Below are 19,586 nucleotides of genomic sequence, written 5' to 3' on the forward strand. Positions count from 1 at the left end.
TGATTAAGTTCTAAGTATGACCGGATTGGACGCAAAGAAAACTTTCAGTGCGGCGCTTTTTTCCGTTTCAAGAAAGCGTCGTCGACTTCGCGTGTCGATTCATTAAAGCTGCTTGAAAATAGAAGAGTTTTCGTATCAGAGGCGATTTCTACAGAGATCCAGGCCGGCATAAACGATATATCGAGTCTAGCCGTCTTATTGTTGGCTATTCCTTTATGATAAACGGATAGAGCACTTTTCGCGTGTTTCTTTTGACGTTAATTCCGATGCAGTAAGAAAATCCCGTAAGGGCCACAACAAATGTATAATGTTTTTATGTCAAAAAGATCGTAAGATCACAATGTTCCCGCGCGGTTACGTTTCATATTGATTTTAATCAGAATTAAATAATAAAAACGTAATCATATTTTAACAAATTATGAATAACTTTTTAAAAATATTAAGACGATTTTTTGTACACCAAATATTTTGTTTCATGCTACGCACTTTCATTCTATTTATTTCGCGAAGGTTAACACCTTATTTAATTGATAGCTCAACTAACATTTGACATCAGGTAATGACTCAATTTCTTCAACTATTTAACCATTTAATTACTAAAATACATAATTTTAAGTTTTTGTTAACATAATTTTTGAGGATACGATTCTTATTCTGCTTATACTAATTATTAAATATCGTTAAAAATATATTAAATAGTTTATACTAAAAATTACATTTTTTAAAATTTTATTCACAATTAAATAAAAAGACCATCATATTTTAACAAATTATGGATAATATTCAAAAAATATTAAAAGACAATTTTTTGTATATCGAATACTGTTATTTATCCTATGTTATTCTTTGTGGATAGATTTATCCTGCGACGACTAAAACTGACGTTGAGTTGATGGAAATCCGTCCTATATTATAGAAACTATTAATTATTTTCTAAAATTCATTAGAACCCTCAATTTTTTCGATGAGAGCAATAAAATCACTCATGTGATCAAGCATTAATCTACAGTGGCAGCCTACAAAAGCAGTCCCATATAACCCAGTTCAACTCGTTACTCCAGGGAAAGCCTCCATGACCAGAACAAAAAACTCATGTGTGTCAGTATGTTGTATAATCTTAGAACGCCACTCTTTAACCACATTTAAACCGAACTTAACTTCCCTCGATGTCTATCAGATTTGTTTACCTGATAAAACCCACTTTAGCTCCTTAGACTGAATTATAACTTCCACAAGTTTCTATATACATGCATAAGTGTTTTAACATATCCCTTTTTACACTGTTATTCCTATAATACATTTTATGTTATTTTTATTTTATATTTATATTGTGATCGTGACCATATACAACCACGGTCATCAAAATGTATGATGTCAGCACATCGTAAAGTACTTTGGCTGTTTTATTGGACGGGCCATACGTATTGGGGCAACAAAAAAAAACTTAAAAATTGAATAGAACGGCCAGTTCACGAAAAGAATTTGACGACGTAAAATACCTATTCATCGAGGAAATTTGATCCAGGAAACAGCACCGTCATCCGCTGCCAAACCTCGAGCGAGACAATAGCGAAACGTCGACGAAAATTCCCCCCCCACCCCCAAAACTTTGCCCAAACCAGCCGTAAAAAAATCGCCAGCGATGGCTCTGTTTGACCCGAATTACCCGCCGACCAAAAAAAACTACTTTCCCCCGAAAGCGTAACCGTTTTTCTTCGCAACCTATAATTCTTTAGCCCTTTCGGGAATGTTGAACTGTCCAGAAACCAAACCCGGTCACGATAAAATATATATCAGTTAAAATATGGAATAATATTTGCACGTAGTTATCGGGCCCTTTCTCTACCTCCCTGGGAATGTCCGCCGTAATAATTGGGGTCACAGTAATTTTGTTGTTATATAGTTTTTTTATGTGCTACTTGTTAACGTCGAGATTTGCATACGTGTGAAGGATTGGATAAACCAATATATTAGTTAAAAGGAGAGTATCTTGATTTATTATACTTAAATAAATCAAAGGATTTCGTGCTAGTATTACCAGGTCGGGAAATAATGTATTGTTTAAAAGTTTTTCACAATAGGGTATCAATATTTGATATCCTTAGTAGATATTCTTTAATATATTAAACACCTTCTACAAAATTTTAGACATAACAAGTACAATATAAGTCCCACCGTAGAATTTTTGTACATTTTAAAGGAATATTCTCTAGAGTCTAGAGACATGAATTTTTCAAATGAAATAAAAAAAACAAGCTAGATTTTTATTAATGTTTTAAAAAAATTAATATTAATTAATAATAATTTTTTTCGCCAAATTACTTACAAAACGGAAATATCACCGAAAATAATTTACAATTTCAAAAACCCTCTGAAGAGCATATTTTAGTAAGTACACGGCTTTGAAAATTGATTATTTTCAAATATCTAGACTAAAAAGGATCTAAGACATATTTTAAATATATATTCAGAAATCAAATCACATGGAAGTTGAAGAAAATCTTGGTCTAAGCTCAGAGCCTAATAGAAGAGAAGACAAAATCTAACATCAATAAATAAACGAACAGACTGTGAAGGATTTGCTGTACTAATCAATTCTATTCGACTAAATGTAGAACTTAAGACAACCAAACAATTAAACTTTGAAAGAAAAAATATATCTAGAAATTTAACAAACTGGTGCTTGAGTACCTGAGAAAGTAATGGGAAAAATGAAGAAACCAATGGTAAACATAATGGTAAAAAACTAAAACTACTAGAACATAAATAAATAATAATAAAAAATTATTAATGGGATTACTATTAGATTTTTTTCCTTATTAGATTTTGTGGAATTTTCGTATATACATTCCTAATTTATCTAAAAATTAAGTCATAACTTAATTAAAACTATTGGTATTTTATTTACAATTTATTGTTCTAAACTCTACCACGGATACTAGTTTATTTTTGACTTTGTATTACTGCACTGGCTACTCATTCACCACTAATTGATTCTCTTGTGACTCTTGCCAGGAGCTCATGTTCTACTCACTGGGCATCCTTCAGAAATCTTGCCTTGTTATGTAGGGCATCGGCTACCTGGAGGACGTGTTTCCCAATGTATCAATATTTCTGATAAACCATGGGACATTTAGAATTATCCACAATTATATATTTTATTGATATCAAACTATGCCAAATTTGGGATCCAAATAATAATGGTATGGATTGTACTAGAGTTTGTACCGGAGTGACGAGATTTTTTTCTTTCTAAATTAAAGAGTATAAGAAATTAGGGCTATTTCACATAGTAAACACAGTAACCTTCTACACGCCGCGAATTTCGATTGTGAACCTGGAAATGTAAATGTCACGTTTTATTGGTGAAAATGATTGCTGGAGTTTTGGTTGGGTTCACTTACAATCTCCAGAATCTGAACTATTTGGCAGTATTATTCAGTTGGAGCTATACTCGATTACAAATGCATGGTCATCCGTGGGGAGTCAAGAAGAAAAAGATAGGTTCGATCCAACGATTCTGGCTTTTGGAAATGTCTTGGTTAATATAGTGACCTGGAACGACCTGTCTCCAGGTATAATTTTATTAAGCAGCCCGTGACGTCAGAGGTTTCGAAATATTTGATAAGATCTAGGAAGGCTGCGCCCCCTTGAATCTCAATTGTTCATCTGATATTTTGATTCTTGAGTAGGACGATCTGCTCATATTTCTAGAGGACCTAAAATTCGGGTGATGGTAATGATATGGACTTCTGATACCTCTTTGCTTTCTGTGGAATGTATTATTTGGTGGATTAGATTGAACAAATTAGATAATAAGAATGAGTTTTTTATAAAAATCGGGTTTAAAGGCAAGGAAAATTACCATTAATCTATCGGCAAAAAAAAGAAAACAGTTTATTTCATTCTTACACTCTCTGGATAGTTTCAACAACATTGGCACATTATAATTAAATTCAGATCTTTCACATTTAAAGCTAAGAACTCCCACGACACGGATCAGCCTTTATTGTTCTTCGAGATGTTGTGAGAGGCCCAGTTTAGTGACGTCTTCCACGAATTCGAGAGGGCCTCGTCGAACTTTGCCCTGAAGTGTTGTTTCGCCTCTTCGTCCGTTTTATATAGGACCTACGAATATAAAAAACATGTTTAGCATGATGGGGGTATAATCGCATCGTGCAGAATTACCAAGGTCTCTCGCAAATATTGAAGATCCCTCTCGGAGCTTAATTCCGGCAAACCCGTCGATATCATCATGGCGAACAGCGATAGTATCAAATTACCATGCTTCCTCAATATCATGAAGGCCTGAAATCAGAGGACGTCGATTTTTAAGTAGGAACATAACGTGAGAAAAGGCGATTTTTTTTAGACTAGCACTACCATCCAGAAGTGCTTGCTATACACTCTCGGATAATGAATAACATTGATTGTTACGCTCCTTTTTTATAAATGTGATTAATTGGGTATTATAAAGCTTAAAAATCAAACCGTTACGGATTAGAAACGCATCAGCATTAAGCATTGTCGATACACTAATATCACTTTCTAGGTTATCTCAATAAGGACGGGTCGATGTTGAATGCGTGTGTCTATGAAGTATTCATGATGTTTCTTGTTTGAAAGCCCACATTATGTATGATTCAGAAGAACCCTAAAAGTATTCCCCACTTAAATCACACAATATGATAATGGCTGACACGAATTATCAGCATCAGAAAGACTGTTTACCTCTCAATTAATACGCGGCTGTTAACAGACCTTTGGCCTCGAATAGTGTTAGCCTCCTATATTCTCTCTTCCATACCAACTGCATCAAAAAGTAACTTTTCGTGGATGTATTACCAATTGATGAATCTTGTAAGGGCTGGAGTGGTTGCATCTATAGTCCACTCATTTTGCTAATACAATTTTGTCATTTGGAGATTATGTTAAATCAGATAACTTGCCATAGTGATTTAGAATTAATAGCTGAATAATAAATGTTAAGTTAAAAAGCATCGGCCCGCTTTTATTGAAAAATCCTATGCATATTAAGAAGTGTCTTATATAAAATAATTTTCTCACCAAAACCATTGACTCGCCAATTTCAAAGTAAAATTAGTCGGTAAAAAGAAAAATATATAATTTAGAAAGCTTATAACACATGGGCTGAAAACATAGATGGTGCTAGTTTTATTGGATGCACCGCTTTTTCAGTTAGTACTAACCTCCAAAAGAAAGTTGTTAAAATGGCATGATATTCTACTCATAAATTTGTGTAAGTAACATTACTTTTGTTATTTTCAAAACAATGGATCAAAAACAATTTCGTGTTTTAATTTTACACTGCTTCTTGATGGGGAAAAATACCGTCCAAGCAATGCAATGGCTTGAAAAGTGTTATAAGAACTCCGCTCCATCAGAAACAACAATAATAGGTTAGTTTGCTGGCTTCAAACGTGGTCGTAGAGACACCGATGATGCACGTTCAAATGAGGTGGTAACACCAGAAAACATAAAAAAAAACAAAATCGTTTTGAATTATCTAAAAGTGAAATTGCGTGAGTTAGCTAACATCGTAAAGATAACGAAATAAGGTGTTGGTTTTATATTGCATAAGCATTTAACTCTGGGAAAGCTCTGTTCAAAGTGGGGGCCGCGTTTGCTCACGGTTGACTAAAAACAAGAACGTGTTGATGATTCTGAGCAGTGTTTGACCATGTTTAAAAGGAACAAACCGAAATTTTTGCGTCGATATGTGTCAATAGATGAAACATGGATTCATGACTTCACTCCGGAATCAAAACGATCATCTTTTGAATGGATACCAACTGGTGACAGGCCTATTTTGTGGCAAAACATAAATTGTTCTACAAAATTGGTACTGAAATGTTAGAGCGGCGCTTTGAACAAAAATAACCGCGTTTTCTTCATTATCCCCGGGACTTTTCAACCCATGTGATAAACAATAAATCTAGATATATTAGCTTAAATGATTGATTACCCATTCTAAGAGTCAATAGTTTTAATCAAAATCCGGTATCTGACAAAGTCCTGTGATCTTATGTCCTATTAATTGTAACGACTCTATGAAGGCTTCTTTCAGGCCCATACATTTTAAAAAATATATAATAATGCTCGAACGGTGGACAAATACTTATGGAGAGTAGTGTACATTCCACAGCTTATGTTTTACGTGTAACGTTTTCTATACAGCAAAAATATAAGTTGTGCAAGGTTCGGACTCAAAATGAGAAACAACGCTAGGATATGAACGAAGAAATGAATGAATAGTGACATGGCCTCGATGCCCAGCTATGTTTCCATTCTAAGTGTGCCCTACATTAAGAACGACAATCACTAATATCTTGCTGATGTGGGTTAGTGCAAGAGGAACGGGTGTTAAACTGACAGATCCCAGACTATGATGGCTACTAACACCAAGTAATAGAATAGTTGACGCAACGATCGTCTAAATCGTTTTGTGCTGACATTAGGCATAATGGCATGAAATGGTTTTATTGATGGCAGGTTTAATGGGACTGGGTACAATTGAGGGGATGCATTGTGGGCAGGGGTTATGAAATATGTAGTAACGTCACAAACACTTAAAACCTACGTAGGCCGACAAAGCTTCTGTCGAGCTTCACTAGCTGGGTCCTTATTGGGCCTGGCGATGTTAGAACCAATCATAAAACAAATTGATTTTTTAATAAAAACCTAGAAATAAACCATCTGCATTGTTGTTTTGTAATGAAACAGACGCCAAATACTCATCAACCTTGCTCGCACACCAGAGACATAATGAGACAACAAATTTCACACTAAGCGACACGTTACGTACTTTTTCGCAATATTCCTGGAACTGCTTGAACTCGGTCGGGGTGTCCTGCTGCGTCTTCTGACCCTTGTTGATCACATGAACGAAATCATGAGTGAGAACGAATGGAACCCTTTCGCGTTTGATACCGAACTTTTCCTTAAAATGGCCAAGGATATGTCCAAAATCTATGTGGAATAACTGCAGGAGAACCGTTTTAATAAATGCCTTACAGGAATCAAAGAACAGTTCTTTTTACCTGTCCAGTCTGCTTCACCATTATATTATCAGAATGCCGATCACCTATACCTAAAACATATGTAGCCACACAGTATCCAGCACATGACAATGTAAATTCCTTAATAGCTTTGTTTAGGTCCGCTTCATCAGTGTTGTGATCCTTTAACCATGCTGAAATTGTTTTTATAATTACAACAAAATGGTGAAGGAATTACTCCTCCACCATCGTATTGTAATCATTTTAATTTTACTTGAACCTGAATTAGCTACTAGTACTAACCTAATATGGAACCTTTTTTAAAGGAAGCCGTAGGTGTGAAATTACCCTTTTCTTTTTGTATGTTGGCAATTGTTTCGGCCTTCAGAACAACTTGTATCATACCTACTCTGGGTTCCAAAGATATACAGTTGTAAGGATTCATTCTTTAATGGATAATGAAACAATTAAAACCCTCTTTACAATTATGAGAGCTGATAATACCTTAAATCTAATCCTTCCCTTTTCCATAACCTGTCCATGATTTTAAGCATTTGTAGTGTTAACATATCCTGTCTAAGATCATCACCATTCTTGAAAATTAAATAGATATCGTCGCCGTGCCGATCGAAATTCTCATAAACTATCCATAAAGGCTTCATTTTACTATCCATAATTCGACACTGCTCAATTCTGAAAAGTTTATATTTTATGCAAAAACCGAACCGACCAAGACTTATCCACCATACTTAATTGCATTACATCTATAACTAGGATCCAGAGGATTCCTTAATGTTCCTCTCTCGCCGTTATTTATGAGGAACTCCTTCAGGGCCGTCTTGGCCTTCTCTTTGTCCCGTCTATTCCTTACGATCTCACTGCACTGCTTCAGCCTTTCGACTACTCTCAATTGTTTTTGCAGTATTGGCATGTGCTCCCGACTACCTCTACAGTACGCTTCAAGAATCAGACCAAACCGGACGGAAACCGAGGCTACTTCCATCTCAGATCTATCAACCAAAAACCTAGTGAAAAAAGCCGAGGAGGCGCAATAAAAATAACTTTACCTCAGGTGCCAAAAAAGAAAATGTCCTATTTTTTGATTAGTTAACGCTCTACGTATTAGAAAATTAACAAGATCACACTCTAAATACAACTCGTGTTTGATTGCTTGAACTAATTGAAGCAAATATAACTGTAAATCTTCATCACTAAAATATAGACGTTTCAAATTTCACAGTAATATTTAAAAATTAAAACTTACTTTATATCCCTCAGGCATTCTACAGCAAAACTTCTCACTTCTTTGTCCGCGTAAGCATAATCTAGTAGTTCTAACGCTTTCTCTACAGGCAACTTTGGCCATTCTTTAATCAAAGCCATTGCTTGACTAACTTCGTCCCGTTTATCCCAATCTATGCAAAATAACAGTTTCGGTAATACTTCTGGGTACTGGCTCATCCAAGATCTCCTATGTACCCAAATATTTTTCCTATCCTAAAATAGTATTATTTTTATAGAAGGTAAAACAGTGTATTATCTACAGAAAAAGACTTTCTTTTGCCTTATTTTTCCATAAGCACAAAAAAATTGGCTCCTTCGCCAATTTATACTCGTTGGCAGTTAATTAAGGATTTTTTTAAGAATGTTAATTAAGTTTAGGGTAAAAATGGTTTATTTGGCTTTATCTACAGAGAGAAAGTTTCTTTTGTTATCTTTCAATAATTAGCAGTAAACAAATAATTTAGTTGCTCCACCATTATATCATAATGGCTTGATAGTAATTAGCTTTCATATAAATTTGTCAAATGATGGTTTATGACAAAAATGTAGTTTATCTGGTTTTATTTGCCGAAAGAAAGTTTCCTTTATTATATTTTTCTCCACCAATTTAAAATAAATCTTGTTTCCAACAATTATTATCGGTAACATTTGCGTAAATATTTTAAAGAATGTTTTAATAATTTTTTTAAATACCTGGTCGTGAATGTCATAAAAGTTTTCTGCATCATTAATCAGTCTTACAAAATTAGCTTTAGTCTCGTGTAAAAGTTCTACAAGGGGCTGTTCAGAAGGCTCCATCTGCTTAGCGTGGTCAATGATAATTTCAATACATGGATACATACAGGTCTGGTCGGTGGCATAGCTGGAACGACGACAATGTGAGGATATTGTAGAAGCCCGGAAGACGATAAACAAACCTTTTAAACATTAGAGTTAGACCTGTACAACCTTCGGTATTTGGATTATTCACTACAGTGCCTAGCGGATGCAACACGTCGTCCGACATAATGTCCTCGGCGTAGGTCCACAGATAAAGGGTCATAGCACCTGTTTTCAGTTGACCTTTAAAATCATAAATGCAAGTGTTCACCCACGCTATAGGATTTATTTGACTATCCTGAAATATGAGAAAAAAGCATGCATTCCCTTAACCACCGCTTTAAAACACTGCCCACTTGCTTTATTTTTAACATCCAGCCGGCTGGCATTTATCAAGTAACCAAGACGCGATAATGCAAACAATCGAAACCATAAAACAGTATAAACTGAGAACTTTCTTGTTTTGGGAATAATGATAACGAAACAATTTATTTGTCATCCGTCGTTTCCGCGAGGTCACACAATTGACAAGTAACACGAACAAACGTTGTCAAATACCTTTACATCTTTCGGCCTTCTTGATTTAGTTCCTTTAACGCATTTGTTCGACTCATATATCACGAAGCATAGTTTTGCATTCCTAGGTATATTGCACACTTGTATATCAAACTCTATGTGGAAGTCAAAATCCACCTCTAACTTATCCGAAACCAGTCTTTCATCGGTTTTAACAGGCTGACACAAAGGTTTCCCGCCATGGAATAAACCCACTTGTATACCGACCTGTAGAGCATGCTTTGATCATTAGGATTACTAGAATTCTTAACAAACGATTTTACCTCAGTATACTTTCTTGTATCGCAATTTAATTTGCTTGCAGTACCCAATGTAATTGCAAAATTATCAGTAATAGTCCATGTGGACTTTGCATTCTTCTTTTTTCTGAGTGTACTAGTAAATGGCCCTTTACACCTTTTAGTGTCTATAATATCTACATAATCATAGTCACTGTCAACGACTGCAACAAAATAACATAAATACACTTAGAATTTTTAAAAAAATCTATCAAGTTATTACCAGGTATTCGATTAACATGAACATATAAAAGTGATGGCATCACACCTTGCAACAAACAATCCTGAATATACTGAAATTTTATTAAAGAATAATCACCAATTAAATACTCATCCCTGCCACATATTTTCAAAACATATTCATTGGCCCTTTCATTTCTTATATTTAAAGTGTTTCTTTTTTGTAAAATCATTTCTATCAGAGTAACTGGTTTAATAAATGGTGATATATTAAATTTGGAAGAATTTTGGAACTAAAAAGTATTTTAAATAAATTGGAATCTACATCAAAAGGCATTGAATATCAACATACTTCTTTCTTTGGTTCAGTAATATCATACTCATACTTTATTTGCACATTAATATTATTCAAGTCCATGAATGTACTTAAAAAAGTGCTATCCATCTCTGATAGTCTTAAGGGAAACTGATACAAAAGCTTTTCTTGCCAGGAGCCTTGATTTCTTTGTTTTGCTATATAATCCCCCAAATTCCTCATTTTAAAACGAAAATCATTTATCTCTGAGCTATTTAAAGCATCAAAATCTTGTAAACCTATAATAAAAATAAATTAAAATTATTTATTTGCAAGTTAAATTTTATGGTTTATTAAGTTGATAATAAACTAATTACAATTATTATAAATAAACCATGAAATGTTATCTTGTACCTTTTCCAATTAAATGTCCTATAGAAATATTTATTGAATGATCTACTGAATTTCCTGTGCATTCTGATATTATCAAAACACAACATGTAGGTCTAATATCACATATTTTTCTTGAATCATCATCAAGTTCTTCTACTTCTGCCATAGAATTAATAATTTTAAATGTATATACTGATATGTCATGAAGTTTTCCATAGAGAGGATAAATTGATGCTTCATCCCATAAATCCTTAAAAAATATGTTATTCAGATTTTATTTTATTTTTTATATTTACCTCTTTAATCTCAGCCAATGTAGCATTGTAGTTTACTTTTAATAGTAATGTAATTCCATTCGGTAATAAACAGGTAAGTTCTATGGGGCACTTTGAAGAAATATGACTCCAAAAATCAGGCATATATTCAGCAGGTATTGGAACCATGTTTATTGTGTATTCTTTATAAGTATAATAATTAAACTATTCTTAGGCCATACTTAAGGCTTCACTTTATCTAAACAATTTCTTGGAAAACCCATTTAAAAACCACTACTTCCTTAGTAAAGTTTGAAAGACCATTATTTTATTCTAAATTTAATTACTTTCTATCAAATATTAATTATAACTTATATATGAACAATATATACTTTATTCCTTTAATATTCGAATATATTTAAATTGCACTATTTTTTTAATTATTAATTACCCTGTTACTTTGTTAGAAAAATATCAATATAAATAAACAAGTGATTAAAATTATTCACTATACTGACATCTATATGACAATATTGACAAGTTTGTCATACCTAATTAAAACTAAAATGTATAGCATATTATATATATTATAATGTTATATAGGTTACATTAATTAAATCACCTAATAATAAGATAAAAACTATAAAATATAACTTTAGTGGCAAAATTGGTTGAATTTAGATATTTCAATTTTTGGATCAAAATTCCCTAATCTATGTCGTCTGAAAACCAGTAATACAGCTCGTATAGCCCTAGACTACAATATAACGTATCATAATCTCTAGTCTCTATCGAATATTTTTGAACTGTCAATGACAGAAGTGTTGTTTTTACGCGAGTTGTCAGTAAGATAGACATAGAAAAAAGTAAGGTAGATGACATAGTAAGTCATATAAGTTAGTGATAAACTAACCAGAAATACTGCTTATTTTAAATGACTTATAAAAAGAAAGTTAATATTATTTTCTAACAATTTTATACCTTTAATTATTGCAATGCGATACAAATTATCTACGTTTTAACTAAAAAGAACAGACCTAATTAAAACTAATGGGAGATATCTTTCCAATGATATAAATGTTTGTTCCATTTTATAAATCTAATGTATGTATAAAGAAAATCTCTTGGACTATGGCCTAGTTGCATATCAATTGATACTTAGAGTTATTTTAAAAATCACTAACCATGGTAGCTATACCAGCAGAATATACTGCTGATTTTTGGAATCAGCTTCCATCGGAATATGCAAGTGTACAATTAACTTGTTTAATGCCCAATGGTATTCTTATATTGTTGAAACAAAATGCTAATGCCTCCTTATCTGAGATCAAAATGGTAAGACATTATACAAATATACATATCTTGTAATAAAATGGAAACATTTGGCTGCAGGATTTGTGGAAAGAAGCTTCCCAGTATCCTCTTTATTGGAAATTACGGGATATGTCAGTTTATGTATTCAAAGTTGTTAATTTTATGGCTGAAGAAGAAGAACTGACTGATGAATCCAGACAATTAAATGATATCAAACCTACAGGAGGTATATTAATAATAACAGAGTGTAGTAGTAATTCAGCAGATCATTCAATTAATGTAGCAATTGGACATCTTATTGGAAAAGGTACTCAGTCAGTTTGTCTGTATATGTCATAACTAATAAAACTATATTTCAGGTTTACAGGATTTTGATGCTTTAAATAGTTCAGAAATAAATGATTTTCGTTTTAAAATGAGAAAAATAGGATATGATATAGCTAAACAGAGATACCAAGGGAGTTGGAAAGAAAAGTTGTTATATCAATATCCACCATTGTTGGCAAAAATTCACAGTACCATCGTGGAGACTCTGCGTGATAAGAAGCTGTTACGCGTCGAGATTTTTTATTTTTTAGATAACATAAAATCAGATAAAGTATAGTATATTGCCTAATAATTATTATTTGATGTTTTGTTTAATTTTTCTTGTAGATGTTTCAAAAATTCAATTTTAACATCCATCCAATGACCGCTTCATCAAAGTTATTGGAGTTAATTTTGAGTAAAAAAGGAATTGAAGTACATTTAAAAACCAATGTCATGCATGATTATGTGCTGAAAGTGCGTGGGAGAGATGAATACTTAGTTGGAGAATTCCCTTTAATTCAGTTGCAGTATGTTCAGGACTGTTTATTACAAAATGTCACTGCTCAATTTGTGACTATACATGCAACTCATATGGATGGTATTGATAATAGTTCATTTTGTATCACTGATAAAATAAGTGCTATTTTCAGATATTAACAAAAAATACCAAAATATTGATCCGTTGGAGTCAAGGAAGACAAGATCAACTTCCTATAATGCCACCACTTTAAGAAAGAGGAGTATAATTTCTTCATGGAATATCGAAGATAATTATGCCATCACTATATGCACTGCCAGCAAGTTGAATTGTGATATTAAAAAATCAGCAGAGGTGATATTAATTTTACTGCAAAAGTGTTTTTGTAGTAGCCCATCTTAAAAAAATCATATCTATAAACCTAACTTATATTGTCTTGAATATCTTCATAAAGAGAAATAAGTAAAATAATTTTGAAAAACATACACGAAATCTTTATCAATTGTCCCATCTTGATTGTCAACAGTAAAACAACCATATATTTTTGTTTAATTTTTTTATAAAACCATATGTTTAAACATTTTATTTAATAACGTTCAACTATTGTTGTTTTCAGTATGGGATTCAAGCAGGTTTATTTTACGGGGGCAAACCCTTGTGTCAGCCTCTGAAAACAGATGAAAAGCCAGTGTCTGACGAGTGCGAGATTAACTTTGATGTATCCTTGGAATTTGACATTCAAGTGTTTAATATACCAAGAAACGCTAAATTGTGTTTTGTCATATACGAGTGTAACAAGTCGTCGAAAGGGACTAAACCCAAAAAAGCAAAAGATTCAAGGGTAAGCCATTGTCTAGTGGTATATCTTATTTAGTTAACTGAGTTACTAAACCTATCCCTGGATTCCAATGCCATCAGTTATTCCAACGTGGTAAATCTCAAATAGATCCTTTTTTCAGGACAATCAAATCAATCCCATTGCTTGGGCTAACACTTCGGTCTATGATTTTAAGGGTCAGTTGCGCACAGGCGACTTCACCTTATATCTGTGGACCTACGCCGAGGACATTATGTCAGATGATGTATTGCATCCTCTAGGTACCATCGTCAACAATCCAAATACGGAGTATTCGACAGCATTAACTTTAGTTTTTAAGACGTAACTATACACATCGCACTATCGCAGAATCTGCCTTAATCACGACCCGTTTCATCTGTTTTTAGTTATGCGAACGATCAAATCGCCGTGTTCCCTAGGTTGGAGACTGTAATGGATTTTGCCGAGGAAATGGAGAAGAGAGATTTAGAGATGTTAGAATTAGAGAAGGAAAGAAAAGAACGTGAAGAAAAGCCGGAAGATATGGTGGATGTCGAACGTTATTTAAGAGCGGCGAGCGACATCGAGAGTCATGATGTACACGACCAAGTAAGCGAGCTTCCCTCGGTTCAACAACAGTTTAGTTCAGTTCGTTTGCTGTAGGATAAGAAATTCGTGTGGCAACACAGGAGGTACTTGATGATGTACTCGCCGGACGTGTTCCCTAAAATATTGATGTGCATAGATTGGGATAAACGGGAAGACGTGAGTCAGATCACGTTGTTGGTGCGCGATTGGCCGAAATTGCCGTTGGAAAAAGCCTTAGAACTACTCGATTACGCTTACGCGGATCCGCACGTGAGGGGCTTCGCGGTTGAATGCCTGAAAGATATGAGGTAGGAGCAAGAGTAATCCACGTTTTTTACGTTTAAACGTATGTTCAAAAATGATGGACTTTGTAAAGACGAATGCTTTGCCGCAACCTTATTTGGAACAATTTTAAACGTGGAAAAGATCAATTCAAATTTTGATCATCACTTATTCATATTCACGGTGAGGTTGAACAAAGACGAAAATAATCAATATTCACATAAAGACGTGTCTGAACTATTAGGTGTTTCTTAAAATTGGTACGATATATGGTAAGCAAAATATTTTCCATAATTTTCTACAACTTTTATTACTTGCTGATATTTATGCAACATGTCTTTCAGTTTGTTTTATTGACATTCATTCGGTTTTTGCAACTTGTGATTTACTATATCTTTCCACAGATGGAAGACCTTATGTCCATGAATATTGTATTTCAATATCGATGCGAGTTGCTTTCCTGGACTAACCCATGACTTTTAGAGCATGGGATTGTCGTAGTACATCCATTTTTCATCGCAAACCATTATACGTCACAGAAAACTATTTTATGTCTAGAAGGAAATGTTATTTTCAGTCAATTTGTGTGGTACCAGTTTCCCTCCTGTTGTATACTTTTAACTGCCAACCTCCGAAGTTTTGTCCGATAAGTCTTGGAATTTCTTGTCTTCGAACTTTTTTGGCCCTCCAGACCGTTCTTTGACAGAAAAAAAACTACCACTCTTAAATAATTTGAATCAAAACACCTCTCAGATAGATGTTTTTTGCGATGCCCATTTATGGGAAGGCGAAAACTATGAAGATGCTTTTTAACTGTAGTCTAATGCAACACTAACACTTGGTCCTTGAAAAAAACGTTAATTACTTTTTCGTAGGCCTGATATAATAATCTATGGTATTTTTTTTGTAGCGATGAAGATTTGTTACTGTACTTATTGCAGCTGGTGCAAGCTATCAAACACGAACTTTATCTGGAAAACGATTTGGTGAAATTTTTAATCAGACGAGCTCTAACTAACCAAAGAGTAGGGCATTTCTTGTTTTGGTATTTGAGGTACTAGTTATACGTTAGTCGGGAACCATGTGCTTTAAGATATCGTTGATACTCAGGTCGGAGATGCAGGTGCCGGCGGTTTCCGTCCGATTCGGCCTAATTCTGGAGGCGTATTGTCGCGGCTGCCAGGAGCACATGTGCGGTTTACAGAAACAACTCCGGCTGATCGACAAAATGAAGCAGTGCACGGAGGTGGTGAGGGAGAAGCGCGACAAGGAAAAGGCGAAGATCGCGATGAAGGAGTGCCTGGGCCGGTACGAGTACAGCGTCACCAGGAACCTCCTGGATCCCAGCATAGGGTGCTCCAACGTAAAGTGAGTGTCGCGCGGGCGCTGGTACGAGTTCCGCGGTGTCACGTCGCTTTGTTCCAGGATCGAGAAATGTAGGGTGATGGACAGCAAGATGAGACCGTTATGGGTCGTGTTCGACAATTCGGATCCTCTGGGACAGGACGTTTATCTGATTTTTAAAAACGGGGACGATCTGAGACAGGACATGCTAACGTTACAGATGCTCAAAATTATGGATGGACTGTGGAAGAGGGAGGGTTTAGACTTGAGGTTGGTCACGATTTTAATATTATTATTATTTATTTATTATATTGTCACTATCTTAGTCTCTGACAATGTTGATACTAATGTTGGAATATTAACACTGCTGTTTTTCTATTAAATATGCCACACAAGATCAATTTTTTAAATTAATTATATTTTATATTAGATATGCTTAGTAACATACAATCTTAATTTACAAATTAGTTTGTTATTACTGTTCTGTTGTACTTACATTAATACACAAACAAGGTAAGTCTTGGATTAATATATCAGTATGTATTTCCCAAATTAAAATAAAAGTAACCTACTTAAACGAAGGTTAAGAGTACTCTTATAACAAATTCATGTAACCGTGGTTCGCTTTAATCTTCTGATTTCCTGCGTGTTGTTTAGTAGCTGTATCGCTTCCACGTTGCTGCGATTTAGCAATCTTATTTCATGTTTTAAGGCGAAACCTTGGATGACTTCGTGTATCCATTTGATTTCGAGGTCATCGTGCGATAAATATTGGTAATTATTCAACTTTGTTTTGGGTGCGTTGGATTATTTGGTTGGTCTTAGTGCATCCCCATAATTTCACCCCATAGGTCCAAACTGGCTTTATGATTGACTCATAAACCAATATCTTTGATTTTAGGTCAAATTGACAATATCTTCCGACCAATCTGTACAGTTGTTTGACTTGTGAGAATACCCTTCAGGTGTGACTAAATATATGATTCCAGCAGTCGACAGTAATTCCGCGATAGCAATTTACTCATCTTGTAGATTCGTCAGTTTTTTACTTGCTAGGTTTTGGTCCAATTATTTATATTGTCACTTACCTGTTTTTAATTTTCGTGTGGCTTCTTCGCCTTTGTCTCCGACAACAAAAATCGTAGTATCATCAGCATACGTAGCCATTGTGATATTTTCCATCTGTGATATATCAGGTGTGGGAGTCTGTGTGATATATCAGTGTTGGGACCTATTAGAGTAGGTCCCAACACATTTCCTTGTACTCCTGCTTTAGTACATTCTGTTAACGGTGTCACGGTTCTGATCCGGCTGAATTTGAGAAATGGCGTGGTTTATGCTTACTTCCAGGGCATCGGTTGGTTGTGACATATTGGCATACATCTACCACTTCAGGTCGCCAGTTCACGTGTTTAAGTTTAAGACGAAAGTTAAATCTTTCATTCAGAATGTTGACGTCTTAATCCTACGCGTGTTGCCTCCATTTGAGCCAAAATAAATTCGTTAATATTAAAGTAGGAACCAATGACGCAGTAACCTTTTTTATATACCGTAATCTGTTGAACTTTACGCGAGTTAAGACTCGATTCTGAAGACACGGAAGTTTAAATTATTCACTGAAATGTCGGTGAACGTTCATTAATTTGCTTTGTGATTAATTCAGACTTTAGAATCTTTTATATTTTTTAAAAATTGAGCTTCATCCTTTTTAGACTTCCCTTTATTTGCACAACACTTCCTAGATCGAATGTTGGTTATTAAATTAGCTACAAAAATATAGAAACACACTGACACGATTCTCAAAAAGGAAACATTCTGTAACAAATCAAATTCAAGTGAACCAATCAAACAATTCGAAACGGCTACCGGCTCAACTAGTTAGTGGCGACCACGAAACAATTTTCCAAGGCCACCTACAAAGTTAAATCTCCATTTACCGCATATTGCGTATAATAGCAACGAAGTGTAACTATTCAGTCAGCTGCTTCAGGACTCACGTCGAGAACAAGTATATCACGAACCGGCAGGTTAATCTGCTTCGGTTTTCCAGTCCGATCAAATTGCAATAGCTAAGCTCTATTCGTTCTCAATTCAGGTGGATTAATTAAAAGACCATTCCATAGTAGCTGATCAAAATGATGATATTTAGTCACTTACTATGATGATTTAGCATGAGTGATTGAATAATAAATAATAGATTAAACAATGCCATCAAAACAACGCGCCTGTGTCTTATCTTAATTATGTATAAATCTTAATTTTAGGATGAATCCATATAACTGCATATCACTGGAGCATAGAGTTGGTATGATCCAAGTCGTACTGAATGCCGAAACGATAGCTAATATACAGAAAGAGAAGGGAACTTTTACTCCTACCGCTTCGTTTAAAAAAGGACCAATTTTGGGTAAGTTCAGGTCATATCAACTCCCTTTAATGCTCCCCCGTGTTTTTTTAGCATGGCTGAAAGACTACAATACCACAGAGCAAGCTCTCAACAAAGCCATCGAGGAGTTCACCATGTCCTGTGCGGGATACTGCGTGGCCACTTACGTCCTGGGTATAGCGGATAGACATTCGGATAATATTATGGTTAAACAAACCGGACAAGTTAGTATAACGGAATACCCAAGTGGTTTCGCAGTAGTTGCTCACGTCGACTGGCATGTTTTAGTTGTTTCATATCGATTTCGGTCATATATTGGGCCATTTCAAGGAAAAGTTCGGCATCAGAAGGGAGAGGGTACCGTTCGTACTCACGCACGATTTCGTTTACGTGATAAACAAAGGACAAAAACAAGGCAACATCTTAGAATTTAAATTGTTTCAAAAATGCTGCGAGAAAGTAAGCGATCACATTGACACGGCAAAGTTCAACGTCTGTATGACTTTTTAGGCATTTATGATCTTGCGAAAACACGGCAACTTGATCTTATCACTGTTCGCGATGATGATATCAACGGGCCTTCCGGAATTGAGCTGCGAGAAGGATCTCCAATACTTGCGGGATACATTGGTAGGGAGCGCCGTCTGTCTAATCGAATAACCCCTATTAATCGTTGATTCGTTCAAACAGGCCCTGTCGAAAAGCAACACGGATGCCACGGAACACTTTAGGGCGAAGTTCAACGAGGCCTTGTCGAACTCGTGGAAGACGTCACTGAACTGGGCCTCACACAACATTTCCAAGAACAACAAGGCGTAATCGTAAATTGTACAATAGGTTATTTTAAGTTAAGGTACGAAAAGATTTAAATTATAAAGATGTGCCAACGTTGTTAAAGTACTTCAATCAGAGTTTAAAATAAGATAGTTATTTAATATATATTTGTTATTTTATCAGGGTGTTTTATTTT

The 19,586-nt window shown here is 34.7% G+C and overlaps 2 protein-coding genes across 6 annotated transcripts; one reads left to right on the forward strand and one right to left on the reverse strand.

The window, feature by feature from the left end:
• Nucleotides 1-3,873: 3,873 nt before the first annotated feature.
• Nucleotides 3,874-11,682, reverse strand: LOC143199449 (phosphatidylinositol 4,5-bisphosphate 3-kinase catalytic subunit delta isoform). Of its 4 annotated transcripts, none has more exons than XM_076409273.1 (18): nt 11,491-11,622; nt 11,141-11,431; nt 10,866-11,094; nt 10,509-10,750; nt 10,200-10,449; nt 9,962-10,140; nt 9,681-9,905; nt 9,221-9,420; nt 8,997-9,165; nt 8,284-8,516; nt 8,087-8,230; nt 7,769-8,029; nt 7,524-7,712; nt 7,323-7,465; nt 7,062-7,213; nt 6,827-7,003; nt 4,189-4,308; nt 3,874-4,128 (listed from the first exon to the last, which is right to left on the reverse strand). In XM_076409273.1, the coding sequence occupies exons 2-18, from the start codon at nt 11,285-11,287 to the stop codon at nt 4,000-4,002; spliced, it is 3,189 nt and encodes a 1,062-aa protein (XP_076265388.1). In that variant the 5' UTR covers nt 11,288-11,431; nt 11,491-11,622; the 3' UTR covers nt 3,874-3,999. The 4 variants fall into 4 exon arrangements, 3 of the variants coding, with proteins under 3 accessions (XP_076265388.1, XP_076265387.1, XP_076265389.1); XR_013006424.1 differs by adding an exon at nt 6,602-6,702 and having other exon boundaries at nt 4,108-4,128; nt 11,141-11,682; XM_076409272.1 differs by having other exon boundaries at nt 11,141-11,682.
• A 150-nt stretch (nt 11,683-11,832) lies between these two features.
• LOC143199448 (phosphatidylinositol 4,5-bisphosphate 3-kinase catalytic subunit delta isoform) lies at nt 11,833-19,569 on the forward strand. 2 transcript variants are annotated; one of them, XM_076409271.1, is made up of 17 exons: nt 11,833-12,433; nt 12,491-12,719; nt 12,772-13,010; nt 13,067-13,319; nt 13,372-13,553; nt 13,816-14,040; nt 14,159-14,358; nt 14,424-14,625; nt 14,680-14,912; nt 15,797-15,940; nt 15,997-16,254; nt 16,312-16,500; nt 18,495-18,637; nt 18,689-18,840; nt 18,905-19,075; nt 19,127-19,246; nt 19,307-19,569. In XM_076409271.1, exons 1-17 carry the CDS (start codon nt 12,284-12,286, stop codon nt 19,433-19,435), a joined length of 3,219 nt encoding a protein of 1,072 aa, XP_076265386.1. In that variant the 5' UTR covers nt 11,833-12,283; the 3' UTR covers nt 19,436-19,569. The 2 variants fall into 2 exon arrangements, with proteins under 2 accessions (XP_076265386.1, XP_076265385.1); XM_076409270.1 differs by having other exon boundaries at nt 11,845-12,433; nt 18,495-18,840.
• Nucleotides 19,570-19,586: the final 17 nt, after the last annotated feature.

The sequence above is a fragment of the Rhynchophorus ferrugineus genome, unplaced genomic scaffold (genome assembly GCF_030347505.1).
Source record: "Rhynchophorus ferrugineus isolate W39M unplaced genomic scaffold, kcgeb_rfMv2 rfM7, whole genome shotgun sequence".
Taxonomy (NCBI): Eukaryota; Metazoa; Arthropoda; class Insecta; order Coleoptera; family Curculionidae; genus Rhynchophorus; species Rhynchophorus ferrugineus.

Bases quoted from the DNA above. Each gene is read 5' to 3' on its own strand.
- LOC143199448 (XM_076409270.1), top strand. From the start codon at position 12,284: ATGGTAGCTATACCAGCAGAATATACTGCTGATTTTTGGAATCAGCTT. The intron at 13,011-13,066 runs GTATAGTATATT...TTTTTCTTGTAG, and splicing joins ATAACATAAAATCAGATAAA to ATGTTTCAAAAATTCAATTT. The intron at 14,913-15,796 runs GTAGGAGCAAGA...TTTTTTTTGTAG, and splicing joins GAATGCCTGAAAGATATGAG to CGATGAAGATTTGTTACTGT.
- LOC143199449 (XM_076409272.1), bottom strand. From the start codon at position 11,287: ATGGTTCCAATACCTGCTGAATATATGCCTGATTTTTGGAGTCATATT. The intron at 9,906-9,961 runs GTAAAATCGTTT...CATGCTCTACAG, and splicing joins ATACAAGAAAGTATACTGAG to GTCGGTATACAAGTGGGTTT. The intron at 8,231-8,283 runs GTAAGTTTTAAT...TCTATATTTTAG, and splicing joins GAATGCCTGAGGGATATAAA to TGATGAAGATTTACAGTTAT.